At 43.9% G+C, this 23,547-nt stretch overlaps 1 protein-coding gene across 1 annotated transcript; it reads right to left on the minus strand.

Annotated features, from left to right (window-relative positions):
• Positions 1 to 1,448: 1,448 nt before the first annotated feature.
• Positions 1,449 to 20,118, minus strand: LOC117355009 (zinc finger protein 347-like). Its single transcript, XM_033932959.1, has 5 exons — positions 19,972 to 20,118; positions 18,317 to 18,443; positions 12,285 to 12,404; positions 2,965 to 3,777; positions 1,449 to 1,639 (listed from the first exon to the last, which is right to left on the minus strand). Exons 1-5 carry the CDS (start codon positions 19,993 to 19,995, stop codon positions 1,449 to 1,451), a joined length of 1,275 nt encoding a protein of 424 aa, XP_033788850.1. The 5' UTR covers positions 19,996 to 20,118.
• Positions 20,119 to 23,547: the final 3,429 nt, after the last annotated feature.

A 23,547-nucleotide genomic window follows, 5' to 3' on the forward strand; every position in this document is an offset into this window, starting at 1 on the left:
ATCTGGTTTGTAAAAGGCTGATGCAAAGAAAATGCTAAAATACCTGGACCCTAACCCTTAACCCCCTCCTTTATAAAACCACGCTAGCGTTTTTAGCACCGGTTGTGGTGGTAACAGCTCGGACGCTCATAGAAATTCTAAAAGCACTGGAGCTTTTACCACCACGACCGGTGCTAAAAAACGCTGGCGTGACATTGTAAAGAAGGGGATAAAGGTTTGGGTTATTTTATGATCTGGAGCAGGATAATCCAGACAGACTAGGACTGTGCTTAATTACTGGTGGATTATAAAAATTGGACTCTGTTTGGGGAGTTTTTTTCTGGTGTACTTTCTAGAAGGTTTTGACGACGAGTGCAGAAAGCTACCTGACATGAACTAGGGTGCACAGAGAAGCCGTAAAGAAATAAAACAATTTTTTTTTTTCTCACAAGAATATGGTGTGCTGTCTGGTTTACTGAAGATAGCAATACTCAGGCTGTAGCATAGTTAATTCCAGAAGCCTCAGGGGTTTAACCACACTGTGATTGGGAGACACGGAATAAGTGGTGGTAAATGTCACAATCACAGATTTGGACCTTAGAAACATAGAAAAAGACGGCAGATAAGGGCCGCGGCCCATCTAGTCTGCCCACCCCAATGACCCTCCCCTATTTAACTCTGTGCAGAGATCCCACGTGACGATCCCATTTCTTCTTAAAATCAGGCACGCTGCTTGCCTCGATCACCTGAAGTGGAAGTCTATTCCAGCGATCAACCACTCTTTCGGTGAAAAAGTATTTCCTGGTGTCGCCATGTAATTTCCCGCCCCTGATTTTCCATGGATGTCCTCTTGTCGCCGTCGGACCTTTGAAAAAGAAGATATCTTCTTCTACCTCGATACAGCCCGTGAGGTATTTGAACGTCTCGATCATGTCTCCCCTCTCTCTGCGTTCCTCGAGTGAGTATAGCCGTAATTTATCCAGCCGTTGTTCGTACGGGAGATCCTTGAGTCCCGAGACCATCCGGGTGGCCATTTGCTGGACTGACTCAAGCCTCAGTACATCCTTGCGATAATGAGGCCTCCAGAATTGCACGCAATATTCCAGATGGGGCCTCACCATGGATCTATACAACGGCATAATGACTTCAGACTTGCAGCTGACGAAACTCCTACGTATACATCCTATGATCTGCCTAGCCTTAGATGAAGCCCGCTCCACTTGATTGGCAGTCTTCATGTCTTCACTGATGATTACCCCCAAGTCCCGTTCTGCAACAGTCCTTGCTAGGATCTCGCCATTTAGGGTGTAAGTCTCGCATGGATTTTGACTGCCAAGGTGCATGACTTTGCATTGAAGCTCAGTTGCCAGGTCCTAGACCATTGCTCCAATAGGAGTAGGTCGTGTTTCATATTGTCCTTGACGTACAGTAACTTAGGCGGGTCCCTAGAAGACGCCTAGGCGTCCCTTTCACAATGTATATGGTTTGGCTCCCATGTGGATCTTCTTATGAAACTTTAGATTTGAAAACTGAGTGAAGATTTTATTACACTCAGTACACATAAATGGTTTGTGACCTGTATGGATAATTTTGTGTCTTTTTAGATATGAAAGGTGAGTGAAGTGTTTCTTACACTCAGTACACGTAAATGGTTTCTGCCCTGTGTGGATCATTTGTGACTTTTTAGATATGAAAGGCTAGTGAAGCTTTTATTACATTCAGTACACATAAATGGTTTGTGCCCTGTGTGGATCCTCTGGTGACTTTTTAGATATGAAAGAAAAGTGAAGCTTTTATTACATTCAGTACATGTAAATGGTTTGTGCCCTGTGTGGATCCTCTGGTGACTTTTTAGATTTGAAAGAAAAGTGAAGCTTTTATTACACTCAGTACAAGTAAATGGTTTGTACCCTGTGTGGATAATTTTGTGAGTTTTTAGATCTGAAAGGCGAGTGAAGCTTTTATTACACTCAATACATGTATATGGTTTGTACCTTGTGTGGATCATTTTGTGTCTTTTTAGATATGAAAGCTGATTGAAGCTTTTCTTACACTCAGTACATGTAAATGGTTTGTGCCCGGTGTGGATCATTTTGTGACTTTTTAGATTTGAAAGGCGAGTGAAGCTTTTCTTACACTCAGTGCATGTAAATGGTTTGTACCCTGTGTGAACCCTCTCATGGATTTTTAGGTCTGAAAGCTGAATGAAGCTTTTCTTACACTCAGTACATGTAAATGGTTTGTGCCCAGTGTGGATCTTTTTGTGGCTTTTTAGATATGAAAGGCTAGTGAAGCTTTTATTACACTCAGTGCATGTAAATGGTTTGTGTCCTGTATGGATCATTTTGTGATTTTTTAGATCTGAAAGGCGAGTGAAGCTTTTTTTACACTCGGTACACGTAAATGGTTTGTCCCCTGTGTGGATCATTTTGTGACATTTTAGATTTGAAAGGCGAGTGAAGCTTTTATTACACTCATTACACGTAAATGGTTTGTGCCCGGTGTGGATCATTTTGTGTTTTTTTAGATCTGAAAGGCGAGTGAAGCTTTTATTACACTCAGTACACGTAAACGGTCTGTGCCCTGTGTGGATCCTCTGGTGACTTTTTAGATCTGAAAGACAAGTGAAGCTTTTATTACATTCAGTACACATAAATGGTTTGTGCCCTGTGTGGATCTGCTGGTGACTTTTTAGATCTGAAAGACAATTGAAGCTTTTATTACACTCAGTACATATAAATGGTTTGTGCCCTGTGTGGATCATTTTGTGACTTTTTAGATATGAAAGGCGAGTGAAGCTTTTATTACACTCAGTACATATAAATGGTTTGTGCCCTGTGTGGATCATTTTATGACTTTTTAGATTTGAAAGGCGAGTGAAGCTTTTATCACACTCAGTACATTTAAATGGTTTGTACCCTGTGTGGATCATTTTGTGTCTTTTTAGAACTGAAAGCCGAGTGAAGCTTTTATTACAATCAGCACATGTATATGGTTTGTCTCCTGTGTGAATCCTCTCATGAAATTTTAGATTTGAAAGCCGAGTGAAGCTTTTATTACATTCAATACACGTATATGGTTTGTACCCTGTGTGGATCACTTGGTGGTTTTTTAGAGCAGAATGCCAAGTGAAGGTTTTATTACACTCAGTACATGTAAATGGTTTGTGCCCTGTGTGGATCACTTGGTGTTTTTTTAGAGCAGAATGCCGAGTGAAGGTTTTATTACATTCAGTACACGTAAATGGTTTGTACCCTGTGTGGATCAGTTGGTGGTTTTTTAGAGCAGAATGCCGAGTGAAGGTTTTATTACAGTCGGTACATGTAAATGGTTTGTGCCCTGTGTGGATTATTTTGTGTCTTTTTAGAGCTGAAAGCCGAGGGAAGCTTTTATTACACTCAGTAGCGGTAGATGGGTTCACATTTTTAGGATCCCTTTTGAGCAACTGAAGTTCTTTTTTGTGTGTTTTTCCTTTCCTCTTACCATGGTGGAATTTAGAAGTCACTTTATCACTGTTTTTAATTTGGAAGGGTCCCTCTGCTAGGTGTCTCTGGTCCTCCGGGATGTAACTCAGATCCCTGTCATTTCTCTCACACTTCCTGACTCCATCCCTTGAGACATCTGTAGGGTCTCTCTGTTTCTTTGATTCCTGCTTATAATTCTTTGTGTTAATCTTCTCAGTTCCCTGGGAAATATTCTCACAGACATTTTCTGAGTGTGTTTGGATTTGTTCCATTTCTACCAGATTTTCTCCTTGATTCTTTTCTCTCTTCCATTCGTGTTGGATCTGATGATCTGCTGGATAGAAACAGAAGGTATTTCTCATGAGTTAGAATATAGCAGTGGTTTCTAAGATACTAGTAGAATCGGTGTATAATGAGGAAAGATAAGAAACTGACCAATTCTCAAACCACGTATGGAAAATCCTGGTGCGACAAACCTGTTTGCAAAGCATTTTTTCCAGCATTTCTCTCTAGATAGTGCCAGTTTGTGAGCTGTTCCTTGGAATGGGCAGTGTGTAGAGTTAAGGGAGTCAATTCTCTCAAGGGTGCCAAACGTCTGAGTGCTCCGACTTTAATCTACCAGCTGATTTACCTGTTTTATCAGCTGAGCTCAGGATTGGGAGCTTGCTCCGCCTCCTCCTTTTGCTGTCAGACACTGCTGGACTTTAAAAAGCAGTGTGCCTCCATTCGGTGTGCCGTCAAAGATGCATGCCTTAGCATGGTGTCTGCAAGTGGATTGCCAATTTAAAGATTATTCAGGATTTTCCAGCTAAATGGTACATTTTGGAAGCTATTTTGAAAAACTGCATGATTGGAAAGAACTCTAACTTTTTGTATTTTGATATGGATTTGTACCACAAAGATTTAGATATTATGTCTCCTGAAACACTTTTCTGTAACGCCAACTGAGAGATTAGAAAGTAGTTGTTATAGTTGACTGAACTAGATATCTACGTATATCTGCAAACTTCTTGTATAAATTCTAAGTCCTTTCTAAATATTTTAACAATGGATTATCTAATTAAGAGAATCTTATTTTTTTGTATTTTTATATCTGATCTGTTTTAGAAGCAGGTTTTTAGGAGTTTCAGCATGAGAATTTATTTTGACCCATTATTCCTTAAACAGGTATGCAAGATCTGATAAACCTTATCTCCTGTAATGCACACTTGAGCACACTTGATAATTGTTCTGAATTAGGTCCATTTCCAATTCAAGTGCCAATTTCTTCACATCATCAGTCTCGACCTACTTATAGAAGACAGCGATGCTTCTTCACATCATCAGTCTAGACCAGTGATCTCAAACTCAAACCCTTTGCGGGGCCACATTTTGGATTTGTAGGTACTTGGAGGGCCGCAGAAAAAAATAGTTAATGTCTTATTAAAGAAATGACAATTTTGCATAAGGTAAAACTGTTGAAGGAAAGTTTTATAAACTATAAAGAGTTTTACCTCATGCAAAATTGTCATTTCTTTAATAAGACATTAACTATTTTTTCTGCGGCCCTCCAAGTACTCTATTTTTTCTGCAGCACTCACATTTTAAAGTTTAATATCTTTTCTTTCTCAAAACTGGCACATTTCTATTACTAAATTGAAAATAAAATCTTTTTCCTACCTTTGTTTGGTAATTTCATCAGTCTCTGGTTGCATTTTATTCTTCTGACTGTGCATTCAATATTTCTTCTCTTCTTTCAGCCTCCTGTATGCTTCCTCTCCTCCAGACCTCATTCCCTCCCCCAACTTTTTCTTTCTTTTTCTGTCTGTCTTTCTCTGATTCCTTGTCCCATTTTTTGCTTTGTTTCTGGCTCCTTGTCCCCCCCCTTCTTTCTTTCTTCCTTCCTGCCCTCCCCCATGCCACCGCCGCCGGGGAATAGGCTGCTGCTGCTGCCGCCATCGGGAACAGGCCGAGATCTCCACGGGGCCGCCCAACTCGTGCCGCCCAACGTCAATTCTAACGTCGGAAAGGACGTTCCAGGCAGCCAGGCAGCGATTGGCTAGCCAGAACGTCCTCTCGACGTCAGAATTGAGGTTGGGCGGCGAGAGAAGCAGGGAGATCAAAGAGCATGGTGCCGGCCTGTTCCCCGATGGCAGCGGTGAGAAGGGAAGGGAAACAGTTGGGCACCCCTGCTCTAGACGAGCCGCGAGCCGCACTCTAGGAAGAACAGTGGAGGGTGACCAGCTGTGCGGACCGCCCCCCCTTGGTACGCCACTGGAGCAGCAGCGTGTCTGGCCGGCTCATTCCATTCAAAGCCGCGGGTGGCAGTTCCTTGCGAGATCCGCGCCTGCATCTAAAGCCTTTCTGATGTTGTGATGTCAGAGAGGCTTCCGATGCAGGAGTGAATAGCGCAAGGAGCCGCCAACCGCAGCTTTGAACGGAACGAACCAGCCAGACCCGCTGCTGCTCCAAAAGGAAGGGAATGATCCAGTTCAGACCGCGGGCCGCAAATAAAACTTGGAGAGCCACATGTGGCCCGCGGGCCGCGTGTTTGAGACCGCTTGTCTAGACCTACTTATAGAAGAGAGCGATGTCTCGACCTACATATAGAAGACAGCTATATTTCTTCACATCATCAGTCTAGACCTACTTATAGAAGAGAGCGATGTCTAGACCTACTTATAGAAGACAGCAATGTTTACTTATAGAAGACAGTGATGTTTCTTCACATCATCAGTCTAGACCTACTTATAGAAGAGATGTCTAGACCTACTTATAGAAAAGAGCGATGTTTCTTCACATCATCAGTCTAGACCTACTTATAGAAGAAGAGAGCGATGTCTCGACCTACTTATAGAAGACAGCGATGTTTCTTCACATCATCAGTCTAGACCTACTTATAGAAGAAAGCGATGTCTAGACCTACTTATAGAAGACAGCGATGTTTCTTCACATCATCAGTCTAGACCTACTTATAGAAGAGAGCAATGTCTAGACCTACTTATAGTAAAGAGCGATGTTTCTTCACATCATCAGTCTAGACCTACTTATAGAAGAGAGCAATGTCTAGACCTACTTATAGTAAAGAGCGATGTTTCTTCACATCATCAGTCTAGACCTACTTATAGAAGAAGAGAGCGATGTCTAGACCTACTTATAGAAGACAGCGATGTTTCTTCACATCATCAGTCTAGACCTACTTATAAAAGAGAGCAATGTCGACCTATCTAGACCTACTTATAGAAGACAGCGATGTTTCTTCACATCATCAGTCTAGACCTACTTATAAAAGAGAGCAATGTCGACCTACTTATAGAAGACAGCGATGTTTCTTCACATCATCAATCTAGACCTACTTATAAAATAGAGCAATGTCGACCTACTTATAGAAGACAGCAATGTTTACTTATAGAAGAGAGCGATGTTTCTTCACATCATCAGTCTAGACCTACTTATAGAAGAAAGCGATGTCTAGACCTAATTATAGAAGACAGCGATGTTTAGTTATAGAAGAGAGCGATGTTTACTTATAGAATAGAGCAATTTTTCTTCACATCATCAGTCTAGACCTACTTATAGAAGAGAGCAATGTTTAAAAGATGTACGGTATACACCATCTCCCACAAATATAGACCTTTGTAAGTGTGTATTTAAATATAAGATCCATCCAGAATAAGGTTAAAGATTGGTTGGAGGAGAATCAACTAGATTTTTTGTTTCTGACTGAAACTTGGTCACTCTCGAACCATGATGTAATTATTGGAGATCTTCTTCCCCAGGATTACAAAATTATTCCTTGAGGTGGGATTTTAGCTACTATTTTGTGTGACTATTCTGAATTTCAGATTACTGATTCTAAATCAATCAGTGACCTGGAAATACTCTCATGCAAAGTATCTAGACAGGATCTTCATAATGACTTGATCATAACTTTATTCTATATTCCTCCTAATAACTGGGGAAAGGCAAAACAGGAATACATAGTAACATAGTAGATGACGGAATATCAAGACCCGAATGGCCCATCCAGTCTGCCTAACCCTACCCACTCTTTAAATTACTGACTTAATTTAAATCTTCCTTCTTCTTAGCTATTGCTGGGCCAGAACCTAAAGCTCTGCCTGGTACTATACTTAGGTTCCAAATACTGAAGTCTCTATCAAAGCTCACTCTAGCCCATCTAAACCATCCCAGCCATCGAAGCCCTCCCCAACCCATCTCAAAATTCTTTAAATTTCTTTTATTCTTCAACTAGTATTAATAATTTCCTCACTGGAGATATTATTCTACATTTAGAAAAGGAAGATGATTTTTCTGTACAAGATCGAAAAACTTTTTTTATATGATCGTTAGAATTTTTTATACCTTCACTTACTATATAACCCGTTACAAAGGTCACTGTTTAGATTTAGTTATCATTTCTTCAAAAAACTCTTCTACATCTAATATGAGATTTAAAAGAGGCACTTGGGATAGTAATGTTTGGTCTCACCATGTCTAATAAATAAACTTAGTGCCCTTGGGATGGATTCAAAAGTAATGGACTGGGTCAGGAACTGGTTGAGTGGAAGGCAACAGAGGTAGTGATCAATGGAGACCGCTCTGAGGAAAGGGATGTTACCAGTGGTATGCCTCAAGGTTCTGTTCTTGGGCCTGTTCTTTTTAACATTTTTATAAAATGATATTGCTGAAGGGTTGTCGGGTAAGATTTGCCTCTTTGCGGATGATACCAAAATCTGCAAGAGTAGGCATGGTGTGAGTAACATGAAGAAAGACCTGGCAAAGCTTGAAGAATGGTCTGAAATTTAGCAGCTAAACTTTAATGCTAAGAAATGCAAGTTCATGCATTTGGGCTGCAAAAACCAGAGGGACGGTACAGTTTAGGGGGTGAACAACTTATGTGCACGACGGAAAAGTGGAGCTTGGGTGTGATTGTATGTGATGGTCTTAAGGTGGCCAAACAGGTTGAAAAGGTGACTGTGAAAGCTAGAAGGATGCTAGGTTGCATAGGGAGAGGTATGACCAGTAGGAAAAAGGAGGTATTGATGCCTCTGTATAAGACTCTGGTGAGATCTTATTTAGAAGGAACTATCTAAAATCCCCAGAGTAAACGAGGCAAAAATATAAAAACTAAAAATACACTACCCATTGGGAGAGAACTAGTCAGGTGACTACAAATTAAATAAATACAAATTAAATATTACAAAACTAGTGTTTAAGCCTGTTACATTAACGGGTGCTAGAATATATGTCTGTCTGTCTTTCTTTCTGTGTCTCTCCCTGCCCCTGTCTCTTTCTTCCTTTCTTTCTGTCTCTCTCCCTCCCGCTATCTTTCTTTTTTTATATCTTTATTAGCTTTATTTCTTTCTATCTCTCTCCCTCCCACTGTCTGTCTTTCTTTCTATCTTTCTCCCTGGCCCCCTTTGTCTGTCTGTCTCTCTCTCTCTGGCCCCCTGTCTGTCTTTCTTTATTTCTGTCTCTCTCCCTGCCCGCTGTCTGTGTGTCTGTCTTTCGTTCTCGTGCGCTGCCTGCCTGTCTTTCTATCTCTCTCCATGGCCCCCTTCTGTCTCCCCCCCAAGCAAACCAATATTGCTCCCTGGCCCCTTTCCCTCTCCCACCCACTTCCCTGTGCAGTAGCATCCCCCCTTCCCTGTGCAGCAGCAGCATTCCCCCCACCTTCCCTGTGCACCCACCCCTTCCTGCTTCCCCTGTCCCGCAGTAGCCCTTCTCCATTCCTTTTACCTCACCCCTGTCCTGCAGTAGCCCTTTTCCCTTCCTTCTCCCTCCCCCCGTCTAGCAGCACCCCTTCCCTGCTTCCCCTGTCCTGTAGTAGGCCCCCCCAAAGCAAACCAATATTGCTCCCTGGCCCCTTTCCTTCTCCCACCCACTTCCCTGTGCAGTAGCATCCCCCCCTTCCCTGTGCAGCAGCAGCATTCCCCCCACCTTCCCTGTGCACCCACCCCTTCCTGCTCCCCCTGTCCCGCAGTAGCCCTTCTCCATTCCTTTTACCTCACTCCTGTCCTGCAGTAGCCCTTTTCCCTTCCTTCTCCCTCCCCCCGTCCAGCAGCACCCCTTCCCAGCTCCCCCTATCCTGTAGTAGGCCAGCCATCAGTAGCTTTTCTCATTCCCCCCTCCTCTCGGGTCTCACACAGCTGTTGGCAGGAAGTGATGTCGGCAATGGGTAAAATTGGCGCTGCAGGCTCCTCTTATGTGCCGCAAATCAAACCGCCACAGACTCCACCACTGTGTACGCACCGCACATAGAACACGGCCACGGAAGCACAAATCATGGCGGCAGAAATCACGCCGTTTCAACTACGCATGCATGGGTAAGGGTTTTATTATATTAGATATAACATGCTACTCGAAGGGAAAGAATTTGATATAAATCCCCAGAGAGAAGATGAAGCAAAAATGCTAAAGACAAAAGCCCGTAAGAAAGTGAAATTCACTATCCGATGGGACAAAAAACTGTCCACCGGCCCTGCATTAGCAAAACGATAGGGGAGGCAGAACGGAAAGAAAACTAAAAGCATCTTGTGGCAAGCTAGCGTGTGATGAACTTTAGAAATACTACTAGCCTCCAAAAAAGAACATAAAATAAGCATAAGCCGTAGTAATGAGCACAGCCTTAATGAAGAAAATGAAAGCATTTAGATAAAATGCAGGCGAAGAGCAGAGGAAAAGCTTCCGGAACTCGCAAAGGCGGTGTGTTTGTAACATTGCCCGCGGCCCCAACAGTGAACACGTGCAGTGCTGTTGGGGAGCTAGCAGGGTAAGTAAGTACCAGATCCCACAGGGGGGTGGAATAGAGTTCCAGACAGGTGAGTGAGTTTTGCATTGAAGACAACTGACCTTCCCCCTCACCCCCTAAAGCAGGAGCAGCAGTGGACGGCCAGCAAGAGGCAGTGCTGCCGTTCCTGCTTTAGAAGACCTGAAGGCACAGGGAGGAGGGTTGGGCCCCGAATCGGCCAGGCCGATTGTTTTTACAAAAACAAATCGATTCACCTGAAATGAATTGGTGAATCGATTCGAATTGGAAATCCGGCAGCACTAGTGTGCACATCAGCTGGACAACATGCAGGGACCCTGCTGTTTCCCAGGCTTCTGCACAGAGACTCAGTACACAGCACAGCTCATAACAGTCACAGCCCAGGATCTGGCATCACAAAACATGCCTTCCTTTTAACTCCCTCACAACACCGTTTTGAGCTTCATGATTTCTGATATGAAGTTACAGACAAACAGAAAGGAACCAGAATCTTAACTTCCCTCCACCTCTCCAGAGTTAACTGTGTGGCCCATAGGTTAAGCCTTCACTTACAGACCAAGTGACCGATCCTCATCTATAAAGGGGCAACACCCCAGCACTTACCCTACAAAAGGTGTCTATAGAATACAGGCAGTCCCTGGGTGAAGAACATTCGACTTACTACTACTACTACTACTACTATGAATTATTTCTATAGCTCTACCAGAAGTACACAGCGCTGTACAGAGTCACAAAGAGTAAGAAAATTTATCTCAGACTCATACTTACATAGTAACATATAACATAGTAGATGACGACAGATTAAAACCCGAATGGTCCATCCAGTCTGCCCAACCCTTAATTTAAATCTTCCTTCTTCTTAGCTTAATTTAAATATTCCTTCTTCTTAGCTATTACTGGGCCAGAACCTAAAGCTCTGCCCAGTACTATGCTTAAGTTCCATCTACTGAAGTCTCCATCAAAGCTCATTCCAGCCCATCTAAACCATCCCATCCATCAAAGCCCTCCCCAGCCCATCCTCAACCAAACGGCCATATAAGGACATTGACCGTACAAGTCTTACGAACCGGGTTCCTACTTCTCCCTTCCTGTACCAACACGCTCCTCTTCCTCCCTTCCGTGTCCCAATGCACCCCTCATTGTCCTTACTTCCCTCTGTTCTGTGTCCCAAATTTGTGCTTCTCTTCCACGGGTGTTTACCTCCTCTGGCTGGCTCCCTCCTCCCGGCCGCACTTCTCTTCACAAAAGCCGCGAGCAGCGGCTCCTGACGTCAGAGGGAAGGCTTCTGGATCAGCCACGGACAGCATATCGGAACCATGGCTGCAGCTTTGTGAAGATAAGTGCAGCTGGGAGGAGGGAGCCAGCCAGAGGAGGTAAACACCCGCGGGAGGGAGGCATGAATTTGGGACACAGAACAGAGGGAGGAAAGGATGACGAGGAGCAAGGAAGAGGAGTGCGTTGGGACAGGGAGAGAGAAGCAGGGTCATGGGACACAGAAGGAAGGGAGGGAGCACAACTTTGGACAAAAGATGGAAGAAAGGAGGGAGGAAGCATGAACTTGGGACACAGAATGGAGAGAGGAAGGGGAGCATGAACTTGGGACATATAGGATGGAAGAATGGAAGGAGTGAGGGAAAGAGATAATGAGGTGGAAGAAAAATTGAAAGGGAGAATTGTTGGGCAGGGTATCTGATTGAGAGGAAAAGAGAGATGGTGCACATGGGGAAATGAAGAAAGAGGAGAATTGTTGGGCATAGGGAGGGAGAGATAAATTTTGAACTTGGTGGTGGGAGAGGTGTGAGCTTCAGATGAATGGATGAGAGGGAGAAATGTTGGATGTGTTGGTGGAGAGGGAACAGTGGGATGGATGACAAATGAAAGTAAGTATAAACCTCCTCTCTTTTCTTTCTATTTAAACTACAGTACTTTATTATGAGGACTGGTTTTTTAATGTTTTTATAGACTGTGTACTGTACAGGATCTGAGTTACATACAAATTCAACTTAAGAACGGTTTTAAAAACTGAACTCGTTCTTAACCCGGGGACTGCCTGTACAATTTACCCCAGCCTCTCTTATTACTGCACTTACCTGAGCAGCTGTTTTTCCAAGTTTCTCTTTCCTCTGATCCAGGCTCTCTCCTAATGTACGGCTCTTCCCCTCGTTCAATATGGGATATAATCTTAGGGGTGAAGGTCAGAGAACCTGTTCCTGGGGGTAAGAAAATTGTTATATCTCTTAAAACTAACATAACCCCTCTTTACTCATCTTTATAGTCTAGTTCCCACTCTAAATAATGCAATATATTATCACCCTCATTTCAATATATGATAACCTCTTTATCCCTTATACTACTATTAATTATTTCTATAGCGCTACCAAACGCATGCAGCGCTGTACAGAGTCACAAAGAGTAAGAAAACAGTCCCTGCTCAAAAGAGCTTACAATCTAAATAGGCAAAACAGACAAACAGGATGTCATGGATATAGTTAAGGGGACCAGTTAATCAGCTGGCTGGGTTGGAGGGCAGAGAAGTAGGGTTAAGGATCAAAAGCTATATCAAAAAGGTGGGTTTTCAGTCTGCTTTAAACAAGGGAAGGGGCTTGACAGACAAACTCAGGTAATTTATTCCAGGCATAGGGAACTGGCAGTGGAGGAGAAGGATAACGTTAAGAGTGACTTATCTGAGGAACAGAGTTCTCTGGGAGGTATATAAGGAGAGAAAAGCGAGGAGAGATATTGAGGGGTAGCAGAATGAACGGTTCATAGACATTTGCGCGCGGACAAAATCGCGCAGACTGTCTGCGCGCGATTGTCTTGCGCGTTTTTGACCTGCCACCAGAATGGTTCATAGACAATTGCGCGCAATTGTCTTGCGCTGAGTTGTCGCTGCGCTCAATTGTCTTGCGCGCAATTGTCTTAGCGCTTATTTGTCTGCGCGATTTTGTCTGCGCGCGATTGTCTTGCGCGTTTTTGACCTGCCACCAGAATGGTTCATAGACAATTGCGCGCAATTGTCTTGCGCTGAGTTGTCGCTGCGCTCAATTGTCTTGCGCGCAATTGTCTTAGCGCTTATTTGTCTGCGCGCGATTGTCTTGCGCGTTTTTGACCTGCCACCAGAATGGTTCATAGACAATTGCGCGCAATTGTCTTGCGCGCAATTGTCTTGCGCTGAGTTGTCGCTGCGCTCAATTGTCTTAGCGCTTATTTGTCTGCGCGATTTTGTCTGCGCGCGATTGTCTTGCGCGTTTTTGACTTGCCACCAGAATGAACACATGTGTAAGTCAGCAATAAGATCTTGAACTGTATGCAATGTGAAGTGAAGTGACTTAAGGAGAGGGGTGACATGAGCGTAAGATGAGTCATGCAGCAGAGTTTTGCACAGATTGCAAGGGGGAGAGGTGACACTGAGGGATACCAGTTAGGAGTAGATTGCAGTAATCTAAGCGTGTGGTTATGAGAGCTTGGACAAGGGTCTGTGTAGTGTGCTCAGAGAGAAAGGGGTGAATTTTGGTGATATTGGAGAGATAGCAACCTGTTGGATATATGTAGAAAATGAGAGGTCAGAATCGAAGATACCTTCAAGGTTGCGAGCAGAAGAGACTGGAACAATGATAGTATTATTTACAGAGATGGAGATAGAGGAGCCAGCGTGGGCAACAGCAAATGTGCATCGCTCTTACCACAGCTGATGTGGAACCCCTGAAGAAAGTTTGTGGAACCCAGTTTAGAAATCACTGGTTAAAGCAACTAGTGATTATCTCCCCCTATGCCCCCCCTCCACGAGCTCCACTCCCATCTGTGCCTTTCTCCTCCTCTGTCAACTCCATCCCTTCTGTCTTTCTGCGCCATTTGCTTGGAACAAACTGCCGGTATTCCTACGGAAAACTCCGTTGCTGGCAGTTTACAAGTCCAAGTTAAAAGCCCACCTCTTTGAGACTGTTTTCAATGCCTAACTCTTCTCCCCTTGGGTTCTGCTTCCCCAATCCTAAATATCATGTCTGCCTGTCCAAGTTAGATTGTAAGCTCTTCCGAGCAGGGACAGTCTATTTAATGTCAAAATATACAGTGTCGCGTAAGGCCTTCAGCACTATAGAAGTGATAAATAGTAGTAGCGTCACCCCAGCACTAGCATCGGTTCATTAGCTGCCGATAAAGCGCACTGTATCTTCAAAGCTCTAGTCCTGGCATTCAAAACTGGTACCAGGCTACATGATTCCCAAGCTACCAATCTATAACCCAAGCCGACCATTAAGATACCAGACAGAAAGACAACGGTCTCTACCTCCTGGACACGCCCTCAAAACAGAATCAGTCCGCAGGCAAGTCTACTCGCAATTCATGCCCAAACTATGGAACCTTATTTCCCCCATCGATCAGAGAGATGGACGACCGATGGAATTTTAGGAAGGCCATGAAAACTTTCCTCCTCACAAATCTAGCTCCATGCAAAAACCAAGCCTACATGACCTCAGATAAACTCATCAACTAGGCCATAGCACTAAAGGGCAAATTCTATAAGAAGCACCCAAAAGTTAGGTGCCTAATTAGGCACTGTTCAGCGCAATTCAAGTAAAACTGGGTGCTGTTTAATGAATGACACTGAGCAAAACCTATTTTGGAGGCGCCCAAGAAATAGGCCACAGCTCTAGGCACAACGAAAAGTTAGGCGCCTAGCTAATCTAATCTAAACCTTAAGTTTATATACCGCATCATCTCCATGAGAATGGAGCTCGACACGGTTTACAAGAACTTAAAATAGTGGGTAGAGAAGAAAAAGGATTACATGAACTTATGTGTAGAAGGGGGGAGAGAAAGGGGGGAAGGATAGAGCTACAATTTGCTGAAAAGCCAGGTTTTCAGTTGTTTGCGGAATAACTGAAGGGAGCTCAGGTTCCGCAGCGGGGTGGTGAGGTCGTTCCAAAGACCTGTGATTTTGAAGAGAAGGGATTTTCCCAGTTTGCCTGAATAGTGGATGCCGCGTGGAGAGGGGAAGGCTAGTTTAAGCCTTTGGGCAAAGGTGCCTACCATGTAGCCATGCCCACGCCTATTATTTTGAAGGCCGCCTAAATTTTTAGAGGCGCCTTGTTACAGAATCGCGCTTTCTTGATAGGCGCCCAGGTTTCAATCAGTGCTGATTAAAAAGCTTAATTAAGCTTGTTCTTCAATTTAGATAGGCGCCTATCTAGTTGAGTGGCTCCGAAATAGGTGCCTAACTTTAGGTGCTGGTTACAGAATTTTTGCCTAAGTTCCTTACCAAAGCATGTAGAGTTAATTCGAGTATCTCAGAGGTTTATATCTACTGTAGCTGATTAGCATCTCGGATGTTTACATCTACTATGTATAGTTAATTAATGTATCTCGGCTGTTTAATTCTACCTTAGCATGTATAGTACCTGATGTAATATAATGTAATATAATTTATTTCTTATATACCGCTAAACTCTGTTAGGATTCTAAGCGGTTTACAGAAAAAAACAGACAATAGGGTGCATTAAAATTATAAGTAAAATATAAGTAAAATAGGTACTTAGATATTCCCTTACTGTCCCGAAGGCTCACAATCTAACTAAAGTACCTAGAAAAATGACAATTAGTAGAGTAATGAAAAAATTAAAATAGAGATAGATGAGAAAAAAAAAAAATAAACATTCTAATAAGACTACAATGGTCTAAAGGACTTTGAAAGGTTGAAAAAGAGGGGAGATAGGAAATAGAAGTAGGAGGGAGAACCGTTGAAACTATAGAATTCTTGGGAAATTTATATGAAATTTAAATGATAAAGTAGGAAACAAAAACCAAGTGGCAAAACAATGAATGAGATTTAAAAATAAAATATCATAAACTAAAAAAGAAAGTAAAAAAATAAAAAACAAACAGTCAAGACTGAAGTCCAGCTTGAAATGACTTCACTGCTTTGGCTGCCAAACTTCTCCAGATGTCATCCGATCCTTGTATCTCAGATGTTCTCTATTTACCATAACTCGCTCATTGTACCACTAGCTTTCCAAACAGGTCTTGTCTATTTTGTCTTGACTAAGCTGTGTATGTACTCCTGTAACCCGTTCTGGGCTCTTTTGGGAGGACGGGCTAAATAAACGAAAATAAGAATTGCCGCTGCTGGGTCAGCAGTCTGCTCACGCGACGGACCCCAGGTCAAAGACCAGTGCTCTAAATGAGTCCAGTCTCACCTGCGTATGTTCCAGTTTAGCAGAAACTTGTCCAACTTTGTCTTGAATCCCTGGAGGGAGTTTTCCCCTATAAGAACGTTCCAGTTTTCTACCACTCTCTGGGTGAAGAAGAACTTCCTTACATTTGTACGAAATCTATCCCTTTTCAACTTTAGAGAGTGCCCTCTCGTTCTCCCTACCTTGGAGAGGGTGAACAATCTGTCTTTATCTGCTAAGTCTATTCCCTTCAGTATTTTGAATGTTTCGATCATGTCCCATCTCAGTCTCATCTTTTCAAGGGAGAAGAGGCCCAGTTTCTCCAATCTTTCACTGTACAGCAACTCCTCCAGACCTTTAACCATTTTAGTCGCTCTTCTCTGGACCCTTTTGAATAGTACCATGTCCTTCATGTATGGCAACCATTGCTGGACGCAGTACTCCATGTGAGGGCGCACCTTGGCCCGGTACAGCGGCATGATAACCTTCTCCGATCTGTTCATGATCCCCTTCTTTATCATTCCTAGCATTCTGTTTGCCCTTTTTGCCGCCGCAGCACATTGCGCGGATGGCTTCATCAACTTGTCAATCAAAACTCCAAAGTCTCTTTCCTGGGAGGTCTCTCCAAGGCCTGACATCCTGTATTCGTGCATGAGATTTTTGTTACCGACATGCATCATTTTACACTTATCCACGTTGAACCTCATTTGCCATTTCTTGAGCTTGATTATTTCTCGAGCTTGATCTTCGCAATCCCCCTTTGTCTTCACTACTCTGAATAACTTCGTATCGTCCGCAAATTTAATCACCTCACTTATCGTACCAATGTCCAGATTGTTTATAAAGATGTTGAAGAGCACAGGTCCAAGTACCGAGCCCTGTGGCACCCCACTGGTGACGCTCTTCCAAACATGGTCTGCGTTTCGACAAAAAGTTATTTCCCACGTACACACCTTTATAGGACCCCCAGGGACCCCTGAAGAAGACTTTTTGTCGAAACGCGGACCGTGTTGGGTCCTGTATACCTAGCGGACTAGGTCCTTTAAGGCTCTTATGTGGATGATTTACTTTTATGTGGATGGAATTATTTTATGTGGATGATTTTAGTGTACCTTTGGAACTTTGATACTTTCAAATAAAGTCCATTTGGGAACATCGTCACTCCACAGAGTGTTTTTGGTTTTCTTTGAATTACTTCGCCTCCTGAGCTATTTTTTCCGCGTAGTCTCTTTTGGCCCCTTTTACCGCCTTATGGCACCTATATTGATGTTGTCTGTGCGTGTTCCAGTTTCGTCCGTTTTTGACCTCTTCGATTCCTTAAACAAAGTTTTCTTGTCTCTGATCATTTCCTTCACCTCTACAGTGAGCCATGCCAGTTCCTTGTTCTTTTTCCTTTTGGATCCTTTGTTGATACGAGGTATATATAGATTTTGCGCCTCAGCGACTATGTCCTTAAAAAGGGACCAAGCTTGCTCTAGCATTTTTACAGTGCTTATCCTCTTTTTAATCTTCTTCCCCACCATGAGTCTCATCCCATCGTAATGAATAAATAATATTGTAACAGGGATGTCCAGTGAGCCATTTGAAAATCAGCTAATGTCCTGATCCTCAGGAAAACTAATGAACTTACACTCAGTAATAGAATGGAAAGCGAAGGAAGAGAGAATCAGAGCTACTGTACAATCAAAATAGCCAGCTAACACCATTGCTAAAGTCAGATTAACACAAGCCCTCTAATAGAAGAATTCTCATTTATCTCCTAGTAGAAGCCGAACATTCAGCCATAATATCCTCAGTCCCTAATACTGACCCCCAACATGTGCACTCCTGAGAAGATATTAAGTGATCACTCCAGTACTCACTCACTTTCTCACGTCAGATGAGACAAAGCATAATCAAAATTGTCTTTATAATGTTGGCCCACTACTGCTAATAAACGTACATTTATACCTTACCCAGAGAGATGAGGGTCTGATAATTCTCCTTCATCACCTCCCTGTAAAGCTCCTTTTGCTCTTCATCTAAATACTCCCACTCCTCCTGGGAGAAAGAGATAGCGATGTCCTCAAATGTCACCTGCATCTGAAATAGAAACCAGAAACACACTCAGCCTCTTCCAGCACTTTCTGAAAGAGGCCTCCCATGGGGTGGAGGAAAATTTACTGGATGTTCATAATTTACATTCCCAGAATAGTTATGTTTCAGAAGAGCTGCCAGTGCTGGGGCTCAGTGAGGCTGAGGGAGATGCTGTTGGGTGTACATATCTCATAGGCACATAACACAATCCAAGAGGAGGGTTATATTTTAGGAGACCTCTCAGCACTGAAGCTCAGCAGGGCAGTGAAGGGTTTCTATCTATATATAATTTTCAAACGAATTGATAAGGAGGACCACAAACTAGGTACTCTATATTATGTGAGTGATTAAAGGAGATATGGAAAATCTGATGCAAAATCACTCTGCTGTGTTCAGATATTACTTTTAGAAATCATATCAACTTATAATGAAACATGTGCTCAGAGACATGGAGGCAAAAACAAGGGGCGAACCCCAAGAATGTTGCCTCACCACCCAATCATTGCATATTCAATATATTTCAGTTGATATCAAAAAGTATTCGATATGCTGTGTACCCACAGTCTACCCACGTTCCTTTTGGAACTTCTAACTTTATGAGAACGTGGTAGACTGTGGGTACACAACATATCGAACACTTTTTGATATCAAGTGAAATACAGTAGAACCTCGGTTTGCGAGTAACACAGTTTGCAAGTGTTTTGCAAGACGAGCAAAACACTCAGCAAACTTTTGTCTCGCAAGCCGAGCACTGTGCCGATAAACAAGCACTTACACTGCAGTAAGTGCCGCTTCAGAGGAATTCCTCTTCCATCTGCCAGCCAGCCTTCCATACCAGGTGCCTTCCGCATGTTGGAGAGCCTCTATCTGAGCCTACACATTGTGCATGTTGCGTATGATCATGCACAATGTCAATCATCGACGTTGTGCGTGATCATACGCAACGTGCAGGTTGGATGGTATTCGGCTGCGTAGGCGAGGCTCTCCCACATGTGGAAGGCACCCGGCGTGGAAGGCTGGCCGTCGGACGGCAGAGAAATCCCCCTGAAGCGGCACTGTGGGGTTCTCCAGCGGCTGGCAGACGGAGGAGACAGCGCTGCAGCACCTGGCACATAAGACACCCCTGGGCCACCCCTCACCACTTCCTCGGCACCTTTTGGGTTCTGGAACTAATTGTCAGCGTTGCCATTATGGCCTATGGGGACATGTGCTTTGATATACGAGTACGTTGGATTACGAGCATGCTTCTGGAATGAATTATGCTCGTAAACCAAGGTACCACTGTATATTGAGTATGCGATGATTGGGTGGCGAGGCGACATTCTTGGGGTTCGCCCCTTGTTTTTGCCTCCATGTCTCTGAGCACATGTTCCATTATAAGTTGATATGATTTCTAAAAGTAACATCTGAACAGAGCAGAGTAATTTTATCTATAATTTTCAGGCACACAATTCACAGTCCAAGAGCAGGACTCAGCCCAAATCTCTCTCCTTCCCCTCAGGAGGGGCCCAAAGTGCCTTTCAGCAAGACCCACCTGGGCAGAAGCTCCTGCAGCCATTTCCCAGGATCAGAAACGACGGTGAGGCTCTTCCTCGGCCTCAGGCTTTGACTCTTGCAGCGTTTGGCAGAAAGTGAGATCGCTTCCTGTTGAGAGCAGAGGCTGATGACGTCACCCCTTTCGGTGCTGATTGGTCAGAAAATCGCCGGCGTGAAAGAGCAGCTAAAAAGGTGCCAGCGAGAGGGGGAGGAGGAGGGGCTTTAGCTCCTTCCGGCTGTCATTGGTCCGAATGTTGCTAGGGCGGGAGGAGGAGGAGCTTAAGGAGGGAGGACGGGGCAAGAGGCGCTGCCCTGTTGCTGGGCAACCAGAAGCGCTTTCTTCCTGACAGGTAGGAGACGGCGACCGCTGGCAGCCGGAGGAGGGGCTTTAGCTCCTTCGGGCTGTCATTGGTCCGAATGTTGCTGGGGCGGGAGGAGGAGGAGCTTAAGGAGGGAGGACGGGGCAAGAGGCGCTGCCCTGTTGCTGGGCAACCAGAATCGCTTTCTTCCTGGCAGGTAGGAGACGGCGACCGCTGGCAGCCAGAGGGGGAGGAGGGGCTTTAGCTCCTTCCGGCTGTCATTGGTCCGAATGTTGCTGGGGCGGGAGGAAGAAGAGCTTAAGGAGGGAGGACGGGGCAAGAGGCGCTGCCCTGTTGCTGGGCAACCAGAAGACCTGAGACGCTTTCTTCCTGGCAGGTAGGAGACGCGCCCGCTGGCAGCGAGAGAGGGAGGAGGGGCTTTAGCTCCTTGGGCTGTCATTGGTCCGAATGTTGCTGGGGCGGGAGGAGGAGGAGCTTAAGGAGGGAGGACGGGGCAAGAGGCGCTGCCCTGTTGCTGGGCAACCAGACCTGAGGCGCTTTCTTCCTGGCAGGTAGGAGACGGAGCTCCTGCGGCCCCTTGAAGGGAAGAGTGGCCTATTCAATGTTTAGAATTCAAACCATTTTTAAGGATGATATAAGAGTACAACCACGAAAACAGCTGAAAAAAATACATATCAAAACAAGAGCGGTGACAGGAACTGCAAAGGACTATATGAATAGCATCAAATATTAGAAACATAGAAATTGACGGCAGAAAAGTCTGCCCATGCCATTGACCCACTCCTGACTTTTACTCCCCTATAGATCCCATGTGAATATCCCATTTTCTCTTAAAATCTGACACGCTGTTGGCTTCAATCACCTGCTGAGGCAGCTCGTTCCAATGATCGACCACCCTTTCGGTGAAGAAGTACTTTCTAGCATCACCTTGAAATTTCCCTCCCCTGATTTTCAGCGAGTGTCCTCTGGTAATCGAGGGGCCTGTAAGACTGAAGATATCATCTTTCATCTCTATACGCCCCGTGATATACTTAAAGGTCTCAATCATGTCCCCCCTCTCTCTTCGCTCCTCCAGTGAGTACATCCGCAGTTTTTTTAGTCTTTCTTCATACGTGAGATCCCTGAGCCCCAAGACCATCCTGGTAGCCATTCGCTGAACCGATTCAATTCTCAACACATCTTTCCGGTAGTGTGGCCTCCAGAATTGAACACAATACTCGAGATGAGGTCTCACCATGGCATTATGACTTCAGGTTTTCTGCTGACAAAACCCCTACGGATGCAGCCCATCATTTGTCTTGCCCTGGACGAAGCCTTCTCCACCTGATTGGCAGCCTTCATATCATCGCTAATGATCACTCCTAAATCACGTTCTATTGTGGTCCTGGACAAGGTTTCACCATTTAGTGTGTAAGTTCTGTGTGGATTTTTTTTGCCTAGGTGCATTACTTTACATTTTTTAGCATTGAAGTTTAGCTGCCAAGTTGATGACCACTGTTCCAACTGCCGTAGGTCCTGCGTCATAAAGTCAGGCACACTGCTTTTGCCTACTATGTTGCATAGTTTGGCGTCGTCGGCAAACAGTGATATTTTTCCTCTAAGCCCTTGGGTCAAATCTCCTATGAATAAATTGAATAGAATCGGCCCTAAGACGGAGCCCTGAGGTACTCCACTCGTCACAGCTGACGTTTTGGAGGGGGTACCGTTTACCATCACCCTTTGAATCCTACCATCTAGCCAATCCTTTACCCATGTAGTGAATGTATCCCCCAATCCCATCGATTTTAGTTTGTTCAACAGCCTGCGGTGTGGGACGCTATCAAAAGCTTTGCTGAAGTCCAAATATATCACACAACCACGACAAAAAGTCCCGCGGCCCCCCCCCCCAAACCAAAAGAAAATCCCCCTCCCCCATGACAACAATGAGACTTATGGGTCCTTTTATTAAGCCGCGCTAGCGGGGTTAGAGCGCGTCAATGGAGGCGTTCGGCGCGTTAAACCCCTACCGCGCCTTGATAAAAGGACCCCTTAGAGCCTCTTCTATCAAACTGCGCTGAATGGCCCGCGCTGTTCCCAACGCCCATAGGAACGCTATCCCCCTCTTTTACTAAGGTGCGCTAACTGCTAACGCGTCCCTAGACTAACATGCAAACATTAGCGGTTAGCGCATCTTAGTAAAAGAGGGCCTATGTGCGTCGGGAGCAGCGCAACTCACCGCGCTACAAACTACCAGCGCAGTTTGATAGAAGAGGTCCTTAGTCAAGGCCCTGGTTCCTTAAAGTCCCTAGCCCGCCTAGAAGAAAGGAAAAAAGGGTCACAAAAGCCCCCCAGACGTAAACAAACAAAGCGTATTACATTTTTATTTATTTTTATTTATTTATTATTTTCAACTTAAATTTCAAGTATTTCACTTGTACAGAAAGCAAGAATAGGATAGATATCAAATACAAAGCAATATAAATCTTAAATTAAACAAATATACTATTTATGCTCAAGTCCACAATTAGGATCCAAGAATTATTGAAAATTGGCGAAATTATCTAAAAAGAAAATTGTAAAAGAAACTGAGAACTATAGCACTGAGATGAGGTCACAATATCCTAAATATAGGGCTCAAAGATTGTTAATATTCAGGCGAGACATAGCCACAAAGTTTGTCAATTGTGATGGTTCAAAAAACACATATTTAAGAGTACGGTGATATACAATACATTTACACGGATGTCTCAAATAAAAAGTTGCTCCCAAAGATAAAACCCCAGGTTTCAATAGAAGAAATTCACGGCGACGCCTTTGCGTCTCCCGTGCCAAATCTGGGAACATTTGTATTTTATAACCAAGAAAGCTTTTTTGTCTATTTTTAAAGAAAAGTTTTAACAACCATGTTTTATCAATTGGCAAAGCTAAAGTAATAATCATGGTGGCTGGTGATGCTAAATCCTTCTCAGATGTTTCTAAGATCTGCGATATATTTGGAAGTTCTTGATCTGAGGGTTTTTCTTTTAATTGTTGATTTTGTTCTTTATCAGGCAAATAATAAACCCGTGAAAATGGTGGTAATGAATCTTCGGGTATCTCTAAGTTCTCTACTAGATATCTCTTTAGCATTTCTCTAGGTGTTACTAACTCGAGTCTTGGAAAATTAATTAATATTAACCTAAGGAAATGCTCGAGAACAATTCACGCAGTATTACATTTTTAATAAACCATAACTTGGACAAAGGACCACATTGATTTCTGTAGGAAACTGGAAC

The sequence above is a fragment of the Geotrypetes seraphini genome, chromosome 2, assembly GCF_902459505.1.
Source record: "Geotrypetes seraphini chromosome 2, aGeoSer1.1, whole genome shotgun sequence".
Classification (NCBI taxonomy): domain Eukaryota; kingdom Metazoa; phylum Chordata; class Amphibia; order Gymnophiona; family Dermophiidae; genus Geotrypetes; species Geotrypetes seraphini.

Bases quoted from the DNA above. Each gene is read 5' to 3' on its own strand.
- LOC117355009 (XM_033932959.1), bottom strand. From the start codon at position 19,995: ATGGCTGCAGGAGCTTCTGCCCAG. The intron at 18,444-19,971 runs GTGGGTCTTGCT...TTTCTATTTCAG, and splicing joins CTGCAGGAGCTTCTGCCCAG to ATGCAGGTGACATTTGAGGA. The intron at 1,640-2,964 runs GTGCTGATTGTA...TGATCCACACAG, and splicing joins AGGAGACAAACCATATACAT to GGCAGAAACCATTTACGTGT.